General features: G+C 42.8%; 1 protein-coding gene across 2 annotated transcripts in view; it reads left to right on the top strand.

Annotated features, from left to right (window-relative positions):
* Window positions 1-22531, top strand: part of ATXN7L3 (ataxin 7 like 3) — a 33016-nt gene that overhangs the window by 487 nt on the left and 9998 nt on the right. For both annotated transcript variants that reach the window (XM_066627022.1, XM_066627021.1), the window contains exons 2-9: window positions 6507-6630; window positions 9681-9813; window positions 13578-13749; window positions 16995-17092; window positions 17914-17936; window positions 20076-20121; window positions 21442-21473; window positions 21677-21745. In XM_066627022.1, the coding sequence (XP_066483119.1) occupies window positions 6580-6630; window positions 9681-9813; window positions 13578-13749; window positions 16995-17092; window positions 17914-17936; window positions 20076-20121; window positions 21442-21473; window positions 21677-21745 (624 nt within the window). In that variant the 5' untranslated portion in view covers window positions 6507-6579. The remainder of the gene's footprint in view (window positions 1-6506; window positions 6631-9680; window positions 9814-13577; window positions 13750-16994; window positions 17093-17913; window positions 17937-20075; window positions 20122-21441; window positions 21474-21676; window positions 21746-22531) is intronic.

The raw sequence follows: 22531 nt of genomic DNA, 5'->3' as shown, positions 1-22531 counted from the left end.
TTAAAAAAAATCCTTTTACACATCCATTGGGGAAGTATAGTTCTTCGAACCTCCATTCTCAGAAGTAGTCTACCACTGAATGTTGGGGACCAAACAATAGAGAGGAGCCCTACTTGAAGACTTTCAGGAAACATCAGCTGGCAACTGATCAGGTGTAAAATGCTAGTGTGAAGATAGATCTTTGGTCTGATTCCACAGGGCATCTTTTCTTCTTTGGAAAGGATCAGGTCAACTCATGGTGTGGACTGGTGTCTCTATTCACCAATCGAACTACTTCCCTTTCCCCATTTTCAGTGTCAGTTTACCTCTGAGTTTGTGGGTTCTACTGCTACTGCCACCTTCATTCCTGCTTTGTAACTTTGAAGCGCCACTGCTGGAAGACAAATGCAGGACTTAAGGCACCCCAGAACTGATTCAGCCAGTTGATTTTTAGCTGGTAAACAAATGAAGAAAGTGAAGAGGTTTAGTGGGGGATGTGTCCAGTCTGTGGGGGTGGGTAGTGGAGAGTCTTTGAGGGAGTAGCAAGTGAAGAGGGGAGCTGGATCAATAAGAGAGGGAAATTACGTAAGTGGTGTGTTGGGGGTGGACTAAGGAATGTCTGGGGTGGGTGAAGGGAATAACTAGGAGGAAGCTATACATTTGGAGTAAAGGTTTAGATGAAGTGGAGGGAGTCTGGAGCGGAGCAGAGAGGAAAGTGGCAAGTAAGGAGTTAAATAAGGCATGAGATTTGGTTTGATATTATGGTGGCTGGGGCTGAAGCAAGTGGACTGGGCAAAGAAATGTCTTGAGAGGCTGCTTTGTCAAGGTTTGGGTTCCAGATTTGGGGTGGGGTGGGGTGGAGGCAGGCATGAAGGTCTCAGAGGGACTGTCAGTGATTGGCACTGGGGTGGGATTGGAAAAAGCTGTTGAGGGAACAAGCATAAGAGGGAGGGGGAATTGTGGGTAGGTGAGCAGCAGCAGAAAGGGTGGGGTATGCTGTCTGGTGTAAACAGAGTTCAGGAATTTGTAGTTAGAGATGTAGTGGTGGGGGAGTAGCTTGGGCAAACTGGTGCCCACCTGAGGATCACTGCCTGGTTCCCTCCTTGGAAGGTGGGCTGAATCTCCACCAGGTGTTTTCAGTGTTCTGGAGAATGCCGCCTTCAGGGTGTAATTTGAATCTGGGCTCAACCCCAGAACCAATTTCTAATGCTAATGTGTATTTCTGGGATGTGGGAAATAACCATCACAAAGGCAACAATGACTCCATTGAGCAGATCCAGAGTACTGCACTGTTGAGTAACTATAGTGCATCCATGCACCCCCAAGGACTTGGGGCATTTGAGAGAGTGAATTTTGTCCAGGGTGAGTTACTGGCATCTGTATTAACTATAACCTTTCTTCTGCTAATTAAAAATAATAATCGCTATTTGGTCCTTGGGTTAAAAAGATGGGTGAAGGAGGTTCTAATACATATTGCATAGCTTTTCTGAGAATAGTCTCTAAATTTGGGGTAGAATGTTGAACTGGTTGGGGGAGTAGGATGCATGAGAGAGGAAGCGTTTGGTGGACTGGAATAATGGCACAAAGTAGTGGAGGAGTATGGAGAGGACAGCTTTTGGGGTTGAATTGCAGTGGACCAGTAGTAAAATAACAGATTAAGGAGTGGCTTTGGGCTAGAGAGTTGGTTGAGAAACAAGGTGCAGGGGAGAGTTTGGCAGTTGCAGTGCAGAAGATGGAGGGATTCAAGGCATGTTGTATGAAAATAAAACTTTGGTCTGCCCTGGAGGTAAGCTTTGGAGTAGGATACAGTATGCCAAAACATGCTTAAAATTATCAGTTAAAATCAATGATTTTTTTTATTCCTCCCCCATCTGCAACTTTTTAGAGAGTATCAGTTGAAATGAGGGTTTCTAGTGGCCAGAAATAGACTGTGGAATATAAAGATATTTGGGGGCAAACTGCATTTGTCTAGGCCTTCACCCTTCTGTTCCATGTACTTCAGTGGCCTCTTCTGATGGGGCTGGTGGTTGGGAATTTTCCCTAATAAGGAGGTTGTTATGTTCAGCTTTCCATTGGGGCAAGCTCTCCTTTTGGCATCTGGTCTAGGATTGGGTGGGGATATCATTTTAATTCCAGATGGCTGACTGCAGGGAGGCATTGGAGGTGGGGGGGGGGGGTTGTCCCATGGTGTCTAGGGTTTTTTGCCCTTTGTTAGGCTAATGAAGTCTGTGTCTGGTGTTAAAAGGAGCCCTTTTCTCAACAATAAGGAGCTAGGCAGTCCCTGAAAGCTGGCCCATTCTTCATAGGCCTTCTCTTTCCCTCTCTTTAAAAAAACAAAACAAAAACAGGCCTTCCATATGTGGTTTTCTTTACTGTGGAGGCTGCCATTTCTGTTCCCAGTTTCAAAAACGAAACCCATTCTGGAACATGGTGAAATGGGAAGACAAGACATTCGTAACTTTTTAAAAAACCACAATGGTCTATGGTCAGTCTACTTCCCTCTTTCTGTCCTTCAGCTTTGAATACCAGCTCCCTTAATTTGAGGAGGGGATGGTTTTCCTTCAGAACTGTTCCTGGAAAGGGGTGTGGGTTTGGGTGCATCTTGCAATATTGGCAGCAATTTTGTTTTCTTCTTTTCCATTTGGCTACCATTTGAAGGGTAAGGAAAAATGTCAGGTTTTTGAAAGCTGGTGCCAGCCTTGTGAAGATTTTTAATATATATTATTGATTTATGTGTCGGTATTGAATTTCTATTATCCCTGGTGCCTGTTTTCTCAGCCAACTGTAACTGTGGAATATTGCAACGTTTGGTTTTTTCTTCAAAAACTACTTATAACAAAACACCAGCATGACAACAAGTTAGAAAAGGCACCTTTTCATGGATCTGCAAGGCTTTAAAATATAGGAAGCAGTTCCTGAGTCACATAAATTTCTTCTTCTGGCTTGGGCATTTGAAATGCTTTCTGTATGTTAATATAATGCTATACATGCAGTTTGTATGTATACTACAATGTGTGTATACAGTATATACTACATGTGTGAATATATCCTTAGCTGAGAATTGGCCAGCTTAGTGCTGCTTTCTAACTGAATTAAAATCTAAACACACACTTCTTGGCTGGCCCATTATCTTTAAGATGGATAGATAGATAAGGTATTGTTCATATATGGATTCTCTCTTCTCTTCCTCCCCCCCCAGCTTTAAATGCAGATTGACTTGGGAGCTTTCTATTAACAGATGTCTATACTTGTTACAGCAACCCAATCTTACAGAAACCTCCAAGTGCTCTTTTCTTCCTGTGGCTGCCACCCCTTTCTCATTTGTATTGACAGAGGCTGCAGCTTTCCTTAGGGGCTGGAGGTTCTTGGCAAGGGAGGGTGAGTCAGCAGAAATTCCTGGATCCTAGAAGTAACTGTGCGACAATCTTCTTGGGTCCAGCATGGTACACATTGGGGGAAAATAAGAGAATTGCTGAGACTCTGGGTTGCCTTAGTGATGGGGGCCACTCCCTGCCTTCTTCTGATGTACTTTTGCAGGGCTGGTTCTTCTCCTGGTTTTGGCTTCTATTGAAGGGGTGTGTGTGATTTAGGGCAATTCAGGGTGGCGGTTGGGAAGGCAGGGGCACAAAAATGGACTCTTGCTCTGTTTTTGGATTTCTGCTTCTCTTCTTCCTTGGTCTTCCTGTTTAAGGTAAGGCAACTTGCCATGCTCTCAGCTTTCTCATAGGGGTGTGCATGTGTTCTTGCGTTTATGCTAGTTTTCTGCAAGTGTACAGTCTGTTAGTGCAACACCAATCTTTCTGTATGTTTTTACTTGATATCATTTGCTTTGTTTTCTGCTTTGCAGGTTGTCATAGAATACTGGTCTGTTGGAGGGATTGGGGGATATACTTTATTTTTTCCATCATACACTGTACATTCTTCTGCCTCTCTACTGTGAAATAAGTGAATGCTGCGTCTAGGGATAGAATGTTGGACATCATGGAGGCTGCAACTCGGTGATTTTTTAGACCTGCTGAGGGTGGGTTTTGCTCCCACCTAAGACATCCCCTTTTAGAAGAAGGAATTAGGTTGATTGTCCAGCATGACTGAACAACACCTGACTAGTGTCATGTTGTAATTTAGTGGTAAAGCAGCTGTCTGCTTATGACACATGAGCTGATCTGTCAAATGGATTTGTGGATTATTTTGTCTTGAGATAATAGGTGCTATTTAATTACGGCTGTATGTTCTGTGCTAAGTATTTTAAGAATTCTGCACCAGTCTTCTTCTGATCAATCTTTTTCTGATTTGTTGCAGTAAATCGACTTTATATAAATAAAAAAGTGGCAAGAAAAACTGGATTATCATTCTGTAACCTGTATAAATCATGCATATTTGCATGATTTCTTACTAAGCAGAATTTGTTATCCAGTTTTTTGCTGTTCTGCCTAATTTACAGTATTCTGTTATTGCTAAGGTCAGGGTCAAGGACACTGAAGCCCCTTCTTCATGCCCTGTTTCTTTTTCATCAGGTTTTCTGGCTTCTGGGATTTCAGGAAACATTGCTGTTTTCAGCATGTCTTTACAGCCATAAGGGCTAGGAACTTCTGTGGTGTGTGGTTTTTTGTTCTAAAGCTGAAATTCAGAACTGTACCCTGCCCTTTGTGTGGTTTCCTGCAGAAATGGCATGCATATAATATATGCATGTACCTCCCAGCTTTTTCTATTTTATGAACAGTGTCAGGTGTTTGTGCATCTTATTGTTGTGTGATAGAATGAGCAAGAGTAAAATTTTGTGCTATGTGCAGAATTCAGCATTTTGAAAATCTGCTTCCCATCTCATTTTCAAAAACCAAATAAAATTCCAGCACTTAATGATTGCAAAAATAGGCGTGAAAAATGTATGGTCAGTGTCTGGTCAAATCTCAAAACACCAGAGAGGAGATTGAACAGGATTTCCAGTTTTACGTGGTGGCTGTGTTCATGTTTGCTATGACAAGCTAAGAATCTTGTGGCCCTTGAAAGATTAAGGCATACATGGGATGAAACCCACTTTGTCAGAGGCGTGAAGTGATCTCGGGTTGGCAGATATTTATGGACCCAATTGCTTGAAGCATTGGGCTATATAGAGAGAAGTGATCCCAGTGCCAGGGAATGGAACCCACGTATTGATTTTAGTGCAGTGGCTAAAACAGAGGTGTGAATTGTGCATCTGCCATGAACTTACTGGATGGCCTTAAGCAAGCCACTTTCTGCCTCTTATCCCCAGTCTGCAATATAGAAATGATAATGCTGACCCACCTTCTAGAGTTGCAGTTAGACTGAAATAATGTATGTGAATTGCTTTGGATGCTCAAAATGGCTATGCAGTGCATCCTTGGATAAAAAGTGTGTAGGAATCTAAGTCAGCTTTTATAAATGCCAGGGTGCTGCTGCTGCTGCTGCTATTGAGAAGACTAGAGAGATGCAGTAAAGTACTGGATTGGGATTAGACCAGGTGTGACCCAGAAGACAGCATGGTATGGGAATGGAACATAGTGTGTGCTTCTGGCCACCAAGAACAGACACAAGCATGTCCCTGTCAGGCTGATGAGTGGTTAGGTCTTTCCTGCATTGTCGTGCAGTCAGAGGTTGTGTAGGAGACTGTGGATGTGATATATCCATTGCTCACTCCAAAGCCATGGGAATTGCTGGTCTGGTCTGGTAGGCAATGAGAAATGAAGTCCTGGCACCCCAAAAGAAAGAGTGTACAAAGTGGCCTGAGAGATTGTAATAAGCTTGTTGCATCACTGTGTGGAGAACACATGATCCCTGCAAACTGGGCAGCAGGCACCTATTGGAGTGGTGTCCCCTTGTAGTTAGCAGGGGGAGAAAAATTGTCCTCCTTTACCCCTACATGGCGATTATTCAAGTGGCTGGTGTTCTCTAGCATCTTATTTGGATTGAACCTTTTGGCAAGAGGAAACAATTTGAAAGGTGTTGAAAGGTGGTATATAAATATCCTTAATAAAGAAATGATTTATTCATAGTAAATGTAAAGAAATCCAGGAATGAAGGACAGCAGCTTCATTGTTCTGCATGGCTAATGCCTGACACTGCTTCCAGGAATCCTGGCAGGAGCTTGGGATGTACCAGTTATTCTTGCCATTGGCACTATCTCATTTGGCTGCCTCCTGTTAAAATAAAAACCAGTATAATGCTAACTTTCTGATCAGTTTAGAAAGTGCTCTTAATCAGGTGCCAATATTTAAAAATATTTCAGATTTATTTAACTGAAATTAAATTGCTTATGAAAACTGTAAGAGGCAGGTACCATTTCAAAGGAGGCATTCTCGCCTCTCATATAGAAGGGAATACTTCTAGAATGGTGCATGCTGCAACATGTGTGCAGCAGCTAAAAACAGTGTGTCTTTTTGTTAGGGCAGTTTGTATGACCATCTATAGAAATTTGGACCACAGTCCTGCTTTCTGCCACAGGCTCACACTGCAGTTTGAGTAAAAGTTTTCAAGGTGAGCACTGAATCCGCCTGTCTGTCCTCTTGCAGGGGGATCCCTTCCCATTTCATCCCAGCCTCTGCTATGTTGCGTTCTCAGCATCTTCTCCGATAGCGTTTGCAAATGAAAATGGAGGAAATGACTTTGTCGGGCCTGGATAACAGCAAGTTGGAGGTAAGTTGCCTCCTTCAAGGTGAAACTTCTGGCAAGGATTTTGAGGGCTGCAGTGTCAACCAACCCATGAGAAGCCCTATCTGGAAGGCCTCCCAGATACAGAGCTTATTGTTAGCCAGGGCTTTACTCCAGAACATTTCCTTAATATTGTGGCTCAACATTGGGCAACTTGGGTTTAAAAAAGCAAGGTGTATGGCTTTTATATTTATAAAATATCCTACCCTTATATAAAATGAAAACTATACATAATAGAATATTGAGTATGTATGTTTATAGTTCTGCTACAAAGATAGTCTTGCAACTGGTCTGCTATCTCTTCCAAGCTGCTGGTTCTACAGGAATATAGAAAGTCACAACTGGGAAATAGCCATGACTAACTTTTCTTATTGGATCACAGCAGCACAGCTTACACAAATGGTAAGCACACACACCACCACCACAATATACGCCTATTTGGATTCAAATAGGGCAACACTTTACCTTCTCTAGAGCAGTGTTCCTCAAGATTTGTCATCTGCTGTACCACTTCACATGGTCCACCTATTTGAAGTGCCATTGGAAGTAACTGGCAATGATATCATCGCCAGTTACTTTTGAATTGCGAGGCCATATGCAACACCTGTAAGAGGCTCAGGGTGGACGGGAGGGCTTTTTCGAGTGTGGAAAAGCATGCTTTGGAGCCCTGCCTGCCAAGTCTCCTACCAGTTTGTTGCATCATGTTCCTGGTCTTGCTGCGAGGCAGCAGGTGTCCAGGGGTCCTGCAAGTACCACCAGACACTACCTTGAATACCATTAGTGGTACCCATACCACTGGTTGAGAAACGCTGCTCTAGAGGCTTATATGGACTACAAAATGCGATAGACTTTAAGGCACCCCACTATTCTCAGGGTCTGTAATATGTGACACAAACTTTTCCTCCAGGCATATTGCCACCCAGCCTGGTTTTCATTACAGTCTTTCCTCTGCAAACAACCCTCTTGCATCAGTCCTCCCCATGGATCAAAGCAGACCAGAAATGCTTTCAAGACTTGTGAAGATCACACTCTGCTATAATTTAGACGAGTCTCCCTTCCTTGGTTGCAAAGTCACAAGAAAAAAAGATTGATTATTCTGTTTAAAAATAACCTGACAGCCAACATGTTTTGAAGCTTTGGTCAAATTTGAATGGTTGGTCACCCAGATCTATACGTGGTGTTACACGGTGTTTTACTTTCTTGCTATTTGTAAATGGGAGATAGAAGAAAATATTAGACATAGAAATTGGAATAGATGACTGAAAAATAATCTAATGTGGAACTCTCAAGCAGCTCATTTTGCAACATCAAAAATTTTTTTCAAGGTGCTAACCTTTTTTTCTGGATTGAAGTTCAGATCAGGCACATATATGGCTCAGGGGATGGATCTTGTTGGAAGGGATGCTTACAGCAAGGAACATACAGTATTTACATGCATGGTGGAAGATGTGCCAAGATACAGAAGTTTGGAGGAATTGATCTAGGTTATATTGGTTCCAAAACTGTGGGTTGGGAGCCACCAGTGGGTCACAGCCTGATTTTTGGTGGATCACAAAACAGACAAGCTGATAGTGGACGAGGAAAATGTATTGAGCCCTATGGAAAGCCAGACTTAGCCGCACATACATGTTTACTTGCAAGTAGGCGTATGTGTCTCAGCTCTTATTGAAGGCCAGGCAGTGGGGAATGCACGGTCACCAGAATGGTCCTGAGCCAATGAACATGGAGTTCAGCAAACACTTCAGAAGGTGGTTCCCTTTCTGTAGTAAAAAAGATAAAAACAGAGACTTGAGTGGCTGGTAAAATGAAAGTTTTTTAGCCTCATAAAGCTATGTGAGTCCCGACAGAATGTTATTTTGAAAAGTGGATCCCGGTGCTAAAAAGTTTGGGAACCACTGATCTAGGATAACAAAGCAAAAATAGTGCTGTACCAGCTGAATTTGAACCTGCTAACAGTAATTTTGGGGTATACAAGTAGACAAGAGTTGTAACTATAACAGACTGACTCGCAACCTCTTGAAAGGCAGCATATCTCATTCTAGGATGCAAGTGGGAATATGCCCAATGTCCACAACAATCTGGGCTCTTCTAATTATGGATGAGTTAAGCTAACAGATCTGCAGACAACAAGGGAGATAGAAAACAGACCTTTTATACTAGTGGCCAGCGCTTATCTGAGCACTGAACTCCTGTACTGGAGTACAGTACAACTCCAGTTGCTCAATTTAGGATTTTGGGGTGGGGTGGGTGGCTTGTTCAGTAATTTGTCTAAAATTCATTTATTGTAGTCCAGAGGCTATTGTGGATGACCTCACCCATTTTCCAGTGCAGTTGACTTATGTGTCTGATTCTCCCCATGCCTACCATTCCCATCAGATATCTTTTAAAATTGTTCTTGTGCCTCTCTCCCATTGATGATTTGCAAAAGATTTGTTTTGGGCATGGTGGAGGGAGGGGTAAGAACTGCAGGTTGGTTACATTTTCCACCCTTCACTCCCTGTTGGTTATGTCCAAAAAATCCTGCAATAAGCATTCAAGAGGTTGTGATTCTGAGAGTGGAAAATGGCTCAAGTTCTCCTTGAGCAGCTTCTGGACCATGCATGAATATAGACCTATGAAGCTGTCTTGTCCTTGAGGCAGGTCAATTCAGTATTGTCTGTGCTGACTGGGGCGTGGCTCTCCAGGGTTTCAGATGAGACTTGCCTTGCCCTACCTGGAGTTCCCAGGGATTGAACTGGGACGTTCTGTGGGTAAAAAATGTGCTCTGCCACCAAGCGATGGCTTTCCTACATGTTCTATATTCCTGAGAATCTTTTGAGGTTGGGAGAAGATAGCAGCAGGTGTTCATGAAATTATGCTCCTCCTCCTTGGTGAAGAGAGCCATGTGAATGAATTGTCTCCTTGTATGTACATTTTCGGGCAGAGCCCTGGGTGGAAATCTTGTTCCAGAGTTTGAACCATGAAATGAGCGCTCAGCCTTGTTTCTGTGCTGTAGCCCAAGTCTTATTTTTATGTTGATGCCTGTTGCTTTTTAGGCTGTGGCTCATGATATTTATACAGACTTGGTTGACGATGCCTGTCTGGGTTTGTGCTTCGAGGTGCACCGGGCTGTCAAGTGTGGGTACTTTTTTCTGGATGACACTGACCCTGATAGCATGAAGGATTATGGTAAGTGTGTGTGTACTGCTGACAACTTCTTGCCACTTCGTTTCCGAAAGATCCAGGGCTGGCACTCTTGGTGCATTCCAAGCTGGGTTTTAACGACATTCTGCAGAAATACGTATTTGGAAGGAATTGATAGTTGAATGTAGTCAGATTAAGCAATCCAGACCACAGCTATGCCACAAACAAAGAATTGGTTCAATGCAGAATTGTGCCCTGCAGAACAAATAGCTTGTGTGAGTTAAATCAGGGCTGTGCCGTCTAAGGGGGAAGCAGCAACTCCTCAAAATATCCATCAGGTAGCATCTGGAAGAGGAAAATTCCTTTCCCAATTTCACATGTGATCCTCACCTAGGAACGTGTGCAAAGGGCTTACACCAACTGCGCAGAATCAGGAAGTGTGTTCTGAGCATGTGATGAATTGAGAATGGTGATATCTGAGTGGATACTAACCAAGAGGATGCAAAAAAAAAAAAAAAGCCCCACTGCCCATTTGTAGTTTTAGAGAAATTCCTCTGAATTGGTGGATGTCTGCATCCTTGTATGGGAGGGAGTAGGGTTGGACTAGGCCAGTGGACCCCAAACTTACCTCCGTCATAGCACCCTTCTTGCTGCAGGTGTGGAGCTCGGCAACTGGAAGTAAGTGGCTATGATGTCACCACCAATCACTTCTGGATTCCAAGCACCCAGTACAACAAAAGCTTCACTCATGGAGCTCTGCCTGCTGAGCCTCTGCTCCACTGTCTTTGGCATTTTGTTGGGTGCTTACTGCCAGGCAGCAAACATCATGCGACACCCTTGCATGTTTCCTGCGCTAGCCCACAGAGCTGTAATGCCCAGTTTGGTGATTTCTGGACTAGGCTGTTTTAGATGACCATATAGCACTTATGATGCCTTAAAAGATGTATAAGTAACACTTTTCCTTCCTGAGTTTTCTGTTGTAAACCTCCTAGGGATTGTTCCGATTGGTATTAACAAATGTGTTGTAATGCTCCTTGAGTACCTCGCCTTTTAGGAAGGGAAAAGTGGGGTAAATATTTTAAAGATGCTTTCATGCCAGCATTGTGTGTAAAAACTGCACAGGTAAGCCTCAAATTCTTAGTAGCCTATCCATCCCTGCATACTTATGACAGTTGTTTGTGCCACTTGGTTAGCTTGCCGCATGCACAGTTACTTGAGTATGTCTTATCATAGATGACCAGACAAATGGATATTTTCAAGCCTGCTATTAATAAGAGAAAGGGTGAATGTAGGGGACAGGGATTGACCTGGAGATGAGAGCTGGGTGGGAGGTTGAGTTTATGGTGGTTGGGAAAGGGTTTTGCTGGAAAGAAGAGAGCAAAATAGTTTTATGGAACAATAAGTGGCAAATTTTGTTAGTTTTGACTTAAGGCAAATTCTTATTGGCATATACCTGTGTTAGTCACCTGTCCCACATGGTTAACTTGCCGCATGCCCAGTTACCTGAGTCTGTCTTACCTGATGATCATTAGCCCATTAGTATTGCATCTGTTTTGGGGGGCTCTCTTGGAATTTAAGTCTCTACACTTGAACCCTGACTATGCCCTGTTGATGAAAATCCCGATTTCCTCCTCCTCTGTCTCAGAATGGGCTAATGAATACTCTAGGACTGGAGTCTCCAAACTTTTCAGTACAAGGGCCACATCGTATATTTTACACTTTTTTGGCCTGCAAAATCATTTTTGTAAGTGAATGAATGATTAAGTTTTGCTTGGATTTTTTGTAATCAGCATATGATTCAGAACAAAAGAGAAATGTAGCCATTACAAAGAAACAATGCTATTCTTAAACTGAGAAATGTTACATAGCAAGTAAAAATTTACAAATGCTCTGATAAAAAAAAGTTGCTGCAGGCTGGACAAAAATCATGTGGTGGACTGGATGTGGTCCCAAACTGTAGTTTGGAGACCTCTGCTGTAGGATTGCCTCCGTTAGAAACCAGTACATACTCTGGGGATTCAGCTTCATTCCAGAAGGCATCATGTTGAGGCACTCGTCTTCCTGGTGTCCAGACTGGGCACCTTTGCCCAGATGCCCAGGTTCCAAAGGCAGGTAAAGATGTCCAGGTGACCATGTCTTGACAAAGGAGGCAGAATGGTGATGCCATCAAACAAAGGACATAAAAGGTTAGGCAAAAGTGTATTCTTTGATCTGGGCTCTGCCTGAATGATGATGCACTGTCAGGATTCAGTCCACTTTTCAGGCAGGGAGGTGCTACAATGGATGGGAACCATTGTCTGGAATAAGTTTAGGAAATAAGTCTAGGAAGTGGCATCAGATTTCTGATTTTTCTGCCTGTCTTGTACCTAATTAAGGACATCAGAACAGCCCCACTGGATCAGGCCATAGGCCCATCCAGTCCAGCTTAACTGTGCAAGGTCTTCTGTCACCCAAGTCTCTTTGCATATGCCTGTCTGTAACTTTTTTGTCTGCTATCCCTGTTTCAATAAATTTCCTTATTCTGATTTTTCAACCTGCCTGATGTGGTTCATTCAGCAGGAAGCATATTGCCTCATCCATGTGTTCACTAGCCCTATACTACTGCATCTGTTTCTGGGGGCTCTTGCTAGAAGGTTTTCAAGATGTGCTCCCCCTCCGGTCTGGTTTTAACTTTGGTGGTAGCAGTGGTTACTACCTTTTACTCCAGACTTAAGTAAGAGTTGTGGGGAAGAGGGAGAGTGCTGGGTGAATGATCCCCCTCCCAGTTACCACAGCCCTACAGTACTGCATTAAAAGTAGCCATATGCAAGCCTAGTTGAGAAGCCTGAAGACTCCCCTGTGGGGCAGGCAGCAGAAGCTGGAGGGGACTGTAGAGTTGCTGCTCACCTTTCTTGCCCTGTTCTTCAGTGCTTATTTCTCCTTTTTGTAAGTAATTGTCTCTACTTTCCTTGTAAACCAGTAGGGGAAAGTTAATCACTAGAGAAATAAGATGGGCAGATTAAAACAGGTTAGGTGGCCACACACTATGCAGGCTTCCATCTTTCTCTCCCCTGTCTCCAGAGGACATTTCAAAATTCTCAACAGCTAAGAATCTGACTCTCACATGGTTACCATTTTGATGAGATGAATGTCATGTGCATCTGGGTTCTCAAGGAACCTTTACACATTTGTCTGCTATGGAACCCCTGAACTTTTGCAAAGAACCCTGGCTATGTTCTAAGGTGAATAGCTCACACAGGGTACTTTTAGTCCTTGCTGTTACTCCTCATAAGCTATGTGAATTCCAGAATTGTCTTGAGTGCACATTGCTGTTGGGAAATAGTGAACAAGTTTCTTTAGAGGCATTAGTCTGAAATTATTGATAAGCTTTGAAGGAACTCCAAGGATTCTTTGGAATGTAGTTTGAGAATCACTGGCCATAAGGCATAGAGAAGGGTCTTTAAGGAGACCCTGATCTTATGCAATATGGAGAGATCAAGAAGGTACAGATATGGGCAGAGAGGTTTGATTAAACGAGCAGTGCACGTATTCTTTTTGTATTCTGAAGGCTCTTGCTTCTCAATACGTGACTGAGAGCTTGCTGTAGCAACTGGAGCTGATCTAGTAGCATTGATGGCGCATCAGTGCGCATCTGTAGCACATGATCTTACATGTTTGGTCTTCTGCTCCTGCTTGCTGAAAAGGCTTGGGAGTTGTGGTCCACATGCTTCTAAGCAAACGAGTGCTTGAACTGCTTGTGCCTTGAACTGGATATGCTCTTGGATCTCAGCCTCCCATTCCTGCTGAGACCCCATTCTTTCTTCCTACAGAAATTGTGGATCAACCAGGGCTGGACATTTTTGGACAGGTCTATAACCAGTGGAAGAACAAGGAATGTGTTTGTCCAAACTGCAGCAGGAGCATAGCAGCCTCCCGGTTTGCCCCACACTTGGAGAAGTGCCTCGGTATGGGCAGGAACAGCAGTCGCATAGCCAATCGAAGGTGAGGCATTGAAGAGGGAGGGTTGGGGTGTGAAGGCATGCTCTGAGAAGTAAAGTTTTTCAAAGGGTGTGTGCATATGTAAGGTTTGGATGATATTTCTGGTAACCAGGATAAGTACATGGAGAGAACTGTGAGTACCAAAAGACCATCCAGGTCATCCTGGGTTGTGTGCATTGCCCTTTAAAAAAAACAAAAAAGCTGTTTTTTAAAAAATTGCTGGGAGCAGCTAAATCCTGTACCACTGGAGAACTAAATTCTAGGACTTGTATGAAGTAAGCACTTGCCTCCTATTCTTCTGCTAATGGCAAAGGGTGTGGTGTGTCAAAGGCAGCAGAGGTTCATTGTCTGGGCAATTCAGTCTTATGATTAAAGCAAGGAAATGGTGATTGGAGATGTGTTACACCCCAAAGCAAATTTCATGCTTCTGCATTGTGAGAAGTACACACAGCCTAGATCAGTATGATTTAGGGGGTGGTCATCTGCTCTAGTGTGAGCTAGTGGCTGAGAGGCTGAACTATAAGTCAGGTAGTCCTTTGTTTATATCTTGCCTTTGCTACGAACCCATCAAATGCTTGAGTCACTGTTCTCTGTAGTTGGCCTCCCTTTCCCCATATGACAGAATGTTGAGGGAAGGAATTATTATATTGACCCACTTTACAGGGTCAGTGTTGCAGGGTAATGCTGAGATTTTATGAAAAGCGCTTTGACTATACAAGAATAGAGATGTGAAGGCCTGGAAAAAAACCAGGAAAAAAAAACTGGTTTTTTCCCCTGAAGCCTTTTTTTTGTTTTTGTTCTGAAAAATTGGGGAAAAAGAGAAATTGATTATGGAATGTTTTATTTTAACATGATGAATAAAATATTTTAAGACAAGGTGTCTTAAAGACAAGGTGAAATTACTAAGACCATCATACCATTTGCCCAGCAGACATTCTTTGAGCAAGCCTCTTTTGGAGTCAGATTATGAACATGTAATGGAATCTGTGCAGGGAAAAATTAATGAAGCACTGTGTCTTGCACTGCTTACAGATAGATGGACAAATGTGAGAGGAGAAGGAATTATAAATTTTGCTATAACACCTCAACCAGTTTTTTACAAAAGCATTGAAACAGGAGAGAACAGACATATTGCAGAGTATATCAGCTGTAAAATATGTGAAGTCCTACAGAAAATTGGGAGTGGTAAAGTATTTGCTTTGTTGACTGACAATGCCAGCAATATGAAAGCAGCATGGGAGATCATAATGGATAAGTATCCACATATTACTGCAATAGGATGTGCATCTCATGGGCTCAACTTGCTTCTTAATGATATTGTGAAACTCAACACCCTTCAAATGATCTATAGATGAGCAAAAGAAGTTATAAAACATGTAAAAGGTACTCATATTGTAGCTGCAGTTTTCAAGAAAAAGCAAGTAGAAAAAAATGCAAAGAATAAAATAGTGACTCTGAAGCTCTGTAATCAAACTTGGTGGGCTGAAGGGTGATCTTCTTTGAAAGTTTACTAAAAAACAAAGGAGTTCTTCAAGAAACAGTAATAGTTGAAGATCTTAAAGTACCCAGGAGTGTGAGACTGTTCTTGATCAGGATGTCTTCTGGGTTCAGCTGCAAAATTCCCTGAAGATTCTAATGCCAATTGCTGTAGCAATTGCTGCATTTGAATCGATGCACTTTTGTCAGAAATTCCTTATCTAATGACCAAGATAAAAACAACTGTTTTTGAAAATCTTAGTATATCTCCACTTACAACTATAGAAGTAAAGATTTTATTTTAAAAAGGGAAGAATTTTGTTGCCATCTAATTCATGCTGCTGCAAATCTGCTGGATCTAAGATTCAAAGGTGGAAATTTAAGTGATGATAGCACGGTTACTGCATTTGACTGGATTACAAAACAAGCATCACATTTAGGACTTGATGTTGGAAGGTACATTCAAATGTTGCAGAATATACGTAGAACATCTTCAGGGATTTGGTTCAGGAATTTGGTCCACGAATGCAATCTGGGATTCTGCCAAACATATTCCTCCTGCAACATGGTGGCAAGGTCTTTGCACAACACAGCCTCGGACTCCTCTTGCTTCTTACCTTCTTCAGATTCCTCCATCTCCTGCAGCATGTGAAAGAATCTGGCCTATGTTTGGAAACTCTCATGCTAAATCAAGAAATAAACTGAAATGTGAAAGGGTAGAGAAGCTTGTTTCAATCCAGGCAAACCTTTAGTTTTTAGAAGTTCATAATTGTAATAATGTCAGACACATCAGAGTAGCTGCAGAAGCAGAGACTGAAACTGATACTGATAATTACAGCTCAGAAAATGATTCTGATTAAATTTCATGCCCATTCATTGAAACTTAGTCCTACTCCCTTCTATACACTTTCCCCTCTTCAATTCTTTTTATGAGAATGGGTTTTTTATTTTTATTTAATACTGTGGAGAGGAAATATGAATACTTTTGGATTTTAAAATTGTTTTGTGGAGGTTTTTTGTCCCACATAAACTAGTAAACTGTTCAGGAGATTATTGCTCCATTTGTTACAATTACAAATACTATTTAAAAAAGTAAATTCTGTTTGTTTGGATACACTATATTTTTAATAAGCTAGTTGTGATAATTTTATGCCAAGTCAAATTGCCCATAGTCATATTTTATGTTCCTGAAATAACAGAATGACTTTCAATCTGGAAAAGAAAAAAAAAGTGCTAATGTAGCACGTTTTTCAATTTTTCCAAAAACGTCTGTTTTTTTCCACAATAAAACCTGGGTTTTTTCCGAGCTTCAAAATTTCCAGAAATCTTACATCTCTAAGAAGTGTTATTGAACTCTTAATAGACTGTACTTGGCAGTGCAGGGATGTGCTTAATTCATGTTTCACTATACTTGCTCCATCACATTTGATCCTAATGCAGTATTTTTGAACTTTCTGCCTTCAGTAAACCTTTTTCATATCTTCTTTGCCAAGGAATCCCTCCATCAAGTGTGTACTCTCCAACACATAGGGCACATACTTGCCAACTTACCTGGCCCCATTGCCACCCTGTAGGAACTGAGAGTGCCTCATGGAATATGCTGAATCTCTCCCCCTGTGGTTTTACCTTGCAGAAGAAAATCAATAGTGGTGATTCAGCTGTCTTCCAGGAAAGCTTGTCCACCGTTACTGATCTTCTCTGTTTGAAAACCATTGTTCTAATACCATGTGCCATCCTACAGTCAACTAACTTTCTTTCCTTCCTTTCTGTAGGATAGCAAGTAGCAACAACATGAACAAATCAGAGAGTGACCAAGAGGACAATGATGATATAAATGATAACGACTGGTCATATGGATCTGAGAAGAAAGGTAAGCTGCAGTGAGGGGAGGTTTCCTGGATAGTGGAGCAAGGGAAGTGGGGTGTGAGTTCATCCTTGTGCATTGGATAAAAGGAGTGGTTGTACTCTTACTAAACTGGGACTCATGCCGAGTGAGGTGTTGACTCTGCATTAGAGGTAGAACCTAAAGGCAGAGTCCTCTGGGTTGGAGGGGGAGCCCACAGGGGCCATTGGTCGGACATAGCACATACTTAGCATGCAGGAGGTCCCTGGCATATCCAGGAAAGGCTGGAAAAGGAGCCTGTCTGAGACTCTGGTGAGCATCTGGCAGGCAATGCAAACACTGCACTAGATTTGTCAGGTCAAATCATTGGTCAAGTAGCTTATATTTAAGAAATTTATATCCCACCCTTCCCTTTGCCAAGGCAAATGCCCAAGGCAGCTTTCAAGTTTCACAAAAGAATAACAGTGAGGTTTACAATAAATTCAACAATAAGTAAAGCAGTTAGTAAGAAGTATATGATCAGCAGATCCAGTGGTGGAACAAGTGGGTTTGGAGGTAGAGCCCAGGATTTTGGCAAAAGATGTGTCTTCCCATGAGGCGTTCAGCTGGAAAAAGAAATCTTGCCCTTTGTTTTTACTGTAACTGACCTTAAAGGCCAGTGCAATTTCTTTTTAGTAAACTCCACTTACGGTTGCAAGCTGTCAACTAGTTCTTGTGAAATTGTGCTAGATTCTGTCCGAAAGGACTTACTGAAAATGAATTTTTCAAAATTGATACTTAATAGCTGGTGTGGATTTGTGTACGTTCTCGTGATTGTATCTTAAAATAGTTTCTTTTCTCCTTCATAGCAAAAAAGAGAAAATCAGATAAGGTAAGATCTTGTTGGTATTGGATGTGTTCATTCCTAATCTCTGCAAATTGTGGTGGGGGGCAAGCTTAAGAAGCAAATGCACAAATTGCTCTTAACTACTATGATTTTATCCAATGTGCTGAACTTGATTTGGATGCTCCTTTTGGGAAGTGGAGGGGTCTAGATCCTTTGGGATGATCTGGAGATGAATTTTACTCACTTAAGAATCTGGCTGTTCAATCTGCAATTTTTCCAGTGCCACTTCCACTTACGTATTGATCCCAAAGCTCTTGCTACTTCTGTTAGTAAAGGAGGGTATCCAGAGTGGGTCACTCTCAGAGTTGGATTTCAGTTATACAGGTGTATAATAGCTGTATTACCTTTGCATCTTCTCTTTCATAATGTGGCTTGCTTACATGAGTGAGTCATAGAGAGCTATTTGTTCTACAAGTGCTGCAGAGCAATACACTTGTCTTGATTGTAGCAATTTGCATTGAAGAGTGTTGGACTGATGGCCTAGGGCAGGGGTGCCCAAACCCCGGCCCGGGGGCCACTTGCGGCCCTCGGGGGCTCTCAATCAGGCCCTCAGGGAGCCCCCAGTCTCCAGTGAGTCTCTGGCCTCCAGAGACTTTTTGGAGCCCGTGCTGGCCCAGTGCAACTGCTGTCCGCAAGAGGACGACTGTTCAACTTCTCACCTGAGCTGTAGGACAAAGGTTCCCTTCACTAGTTGCTGTTTCACGTCTGTGATGCAGCAGTGGCAGTGAAGGAAAGGCTGGTCTTGCTTTGTGCAAGGACTTTTATAGGCCTTGAGCTACTGCAAGACCTTCATTCAATAATATATGTTCCATCTCTAATATATTCATTTATGTAAATTTATTCACATTTTAAATGGTAAATTAATTCTTTCCCCCCCCCCCCGGCCCCCAACACAGTGTCAGAGAGATGATGTGGCCCTCCTGCCAAAATGTTTGGACACCCCTGGCCTAGGGTCATTTGATCATCTCCTCACTGTGACCATTAAGGATAGCAGCAAAAGGGTTTCCTATAACATCCTTGAACATCCTTCCTATAACATCCTTGATATTAGGGTTTCCTAATATCATCTTTGGAGGCTCTCCTGTGCTTGCCCCTGCTAACAGTGGTCATCAGAGGCAGCTTTTAGGTTGTGGTCAGAGTGATCAGAGGTCCTCTTTTTTAGGATGTGTCCTCTTTTTCAGCCTTGTGTCCTGGAAAAGAACTTTAGTGTCCCCTTCCCTGTGAGCAAGCCCCTGCAAGCAGTGCATAGCCTTCTTATAATTATGTGTAATAAATTATATGTAATATAGTTTTAAGTTTAATTATGTAATAGTGTTAAACCACATGAAATCAATATACGAGTGTGCTTAGTTTTTATTTTTGTCATGTCCAACATTTTTCTTGGCTGTCCTACATTTTGGGGTGCCTTGTCCTCTTTTGTGGTTATGACATCTGGTTACCCTACTTTTGGTGCCCTGTTGGACTGCTTCCCCAGAGATACTCACCTGGCACCTTTTTTCTTCAATTCTTTTAATGCTTTAATTGTGCTGTCTTAATACAAAATTATGCAGGGGATGGACAGAATGGATAGAGAGATGCTGTTTACACTCTCACATAACACCAGAACCAGGGGACATCCACTAAAATTGAGTGTTGGGCGGGTTAGGACAGACAAAAGAAAATATTTCTTTACTCAGCGTGTGGTTGGTCTGTGGAACTCCTTGCCACAGGATGTGGTGCTGGCGTCTAGCCTAGACGCCTTTAAAAGGGGATTGGACAAGTTTCTGGAGGAAAAATCCATTACGGGTTACAAGCCATGATGTGTGTGTGCAACCTCCTGATTTTAGAAATGGGCTATGTCAGAACGCCAATGCAAGGGAGGGCACCAGGATGAGGTCTCTTGTTATCTGGTGTGCTCCCTGGGGCATTTGGTGGGCCGCTGTGAGATACAGGAAGCTGGACTAGATGGGCCCATGGCCTGATCCAGTGGGGCTGTTCTGATGTGTGTCATGTTCTTATTGCTAACCATGCTGAGAAGTTTCTGGGAAGATTGCTATAAATACCTTAAATAAACTGGAGTGAAATATCCAGTTGGGGGAGCTACTTTTGGGGAATCCACTCCTTGCTCTTCCCTTCTTGTTTCAGAATCCCAATTCACCCCGAAGATCCAAGTCCTTGAAACATAAAAACGGTGAGTGTTGGCAGATGTACTCCCTGCTCATTGCCCCACCCATTCCAAGTCTTCTGTTTGCATGCTTAGAGCCCTGCTTGCCAGTCTTTGGATAACTGAGGCACACTTAACTGCTAAACTAACTTAGTCATGCTTCATTCTTGCGCCTGAAGAGGTTTAGTAAGGTGTAGGTTACTCTTGGTAGGTTTAGTAAGAAATAAGTGGAATCCACACCCTTTCTTCTTCACGAATTGCTGAACTGAGTATTCTTAAGGATTAGGAAACACACTGCATGCTTCTTGTACAAAGAAGCAGTGGGCCGTTTTGCTGGGGCTCTGTACCAGAACTGACTGGCAACAAAAATGTGACTGGAATGCCTGGTCCTTGTAGGAGGCAAGACCAGAGCAGTTATTTGTACAGATACATGTAGCCTCTTCTTGGTTGGGTACTTCTGAGCTCACAGGTGCCTCTGATACTTTATTCCTTGTGGAATGCTAGTGGCTTTCTCATAGCACCTGAGTGTGTCTCCTGTACATTTCAGAAATTGATATAGGAATGAGCAGGGTAGGGCACAAAGTTGTAAACATGCTTTGCTGTACACAAGCCGAGCACAGCGGCCAAGTACCAGTAGAGAATCTCAAATGTGTGTTTTAAAAGTAAGATCAAAGTGCATCACTTGTAGTTCTCAGTTGAAAAGTATGGGCAAGGATGTACTGTGTTCAGAAATTCAGGAAAGCCTTAAGTGAACTGGTGGTGGGATGGGATGTATAGCATGTAGGCTGATCTGTCAGCTGGGAAGGAGGAGTTGAAGAATAACTGAAAAGTATGACTCAGACAGGCTGTTGGGGTGATTTTGTGTTATCTGAAGTAGATGTGGGTGGGGTTAGAAGCAGAGCACTTAGCCAGTGGGGAAAGAGTTGCAAAGCCCACTTGGGAACTGTGGTAATGCAAGACTCTGTTGGAACTAACTTTCTGCTTCGTGCAGTGCTAGGAGACTGGTGGCTGGCTGGTGACTGGGGCCAGTGGAAGTGCAACTCCACAAAGGCCACCCAAAACTGTACAGCTTCCTGTGCTCTAACCCTTCTGTATCTAAATGCTAGCAATTTCTGCCAAACTTCAGCTTAACTACAGCTTGCCTTCTAGATTGCACTGGGTGCAAATGCCTAGAGTTTATGGTCCCAAATGCAGGATTTGGGGGTGGCTGGGCTTGTATGCAAATAGTCATATGGAATATGTGAGGCTGCATTTAAGGACATGCACATTCTCCCGGTATCATGTGAGCTTGGTGACAGAGTGAGGGACCATTTGTGTTCTTATGCACATTTTCTTTCCTCCTTCCAGGAGAGCTGAGTGGGAACTCGGATCCGTTCAAGGTGAGTTTCGTTCTGCACTATTGCTTTCAGCATGTCATGTATATTCTGCTTTTGTGGCTCCTGAAACTGCCTTATCTTTTGCAGCAGCCCTTAGAGCGATTCGGAGCATATGAGCTGGTATAGATAGAGCATCATAGGTCTAAAAACTAAATCTGATTTACTTAACCCCTGAAATACCACTGTGTGTCTGTTCTACTCTATAGTATAACAACTCTGCTGGAATCAACTATGAAACACTGGGCCCTGATGAGCTCCGTACTGTGCTCACCACGGTGAGTACCTGAGTTTCCTTCTGTTCACTCCTGTTATCTGCTGATCTGTACTGTAAGCATCAAGTATTGTCTGTAGTTGATAGCTTTCCATGAAAAATATTCCATAACTGCTCAACAACTTTCACCAGTGAGGTGTCATCTAACAAGTCCATGAATCATTAAACAATATACAGTCGGCTCACATTATCTGCAGGGTTTCTATTCCCGGAACCCCCACAGATGCTGAAAGCCGCTGATAACTGAATCTGCGGGTCAGGGCCCTCACTTGATCTGTGGATGCAACTGGAAGTGACTTCTGGTTATGTCTGGAAGTATTCTGAAATACTGAACCACATGTGTTCTCTCTGGGCCTCAGAAAGCCCTCCGGAGGTGTTGGAAGGTACTCGGGTTTTTAGAAAAACCTCAGAAAGCCTTTTGGACACAACGAGAAGATGCTTCCAGTTGTGTCTGGGTAGTCAAGCGGGGCCTTCACTGTGGGTTCAGAACCCTCAGTGAGTCAGATCTGTGGGTTCCAAACATGTGTAGGGACCAAACATATATAGGGACCACCAGTACATATGGCTGAATTTAACCAGAATGCCAGATGCAAGGGAGGGCACCAGGATGAGGTCTCTTGTTATCTGGTGTGCTCCCTGGGGCATTTGGTGGGCCGCTGTGAGATACAGGAAGCTGGACTAGATGGGCCTATGGCCTGATCCAGTGGGGCTGTTCTTATGTTCTTAACCAAAGTTGCTTATTGAAATTAGGATTCCAGGGTCTAAGGCCGCAGTTTTAAACCAGTGTGTC

This window comes from Tiliqua scincoides, chromosome 5 (assembly GCF_035046505.1).
Source record: "Tiliqua scincoides isolate rTilSci1 chromosome 5, rTilSci1.hap2, whole genome shotgun sequence".
NCBI classification, from domain to species: Eukaryota; Metazoa; Chordata; class Lepidosauria; order Squamata; family Scincidae; genus Tiliqua; species Tiliqua scincoides.
Note: the sequence above shows the minus strand (reverse complement) of the source record. Positions and strands in the feature narration are given on the sequence as shown.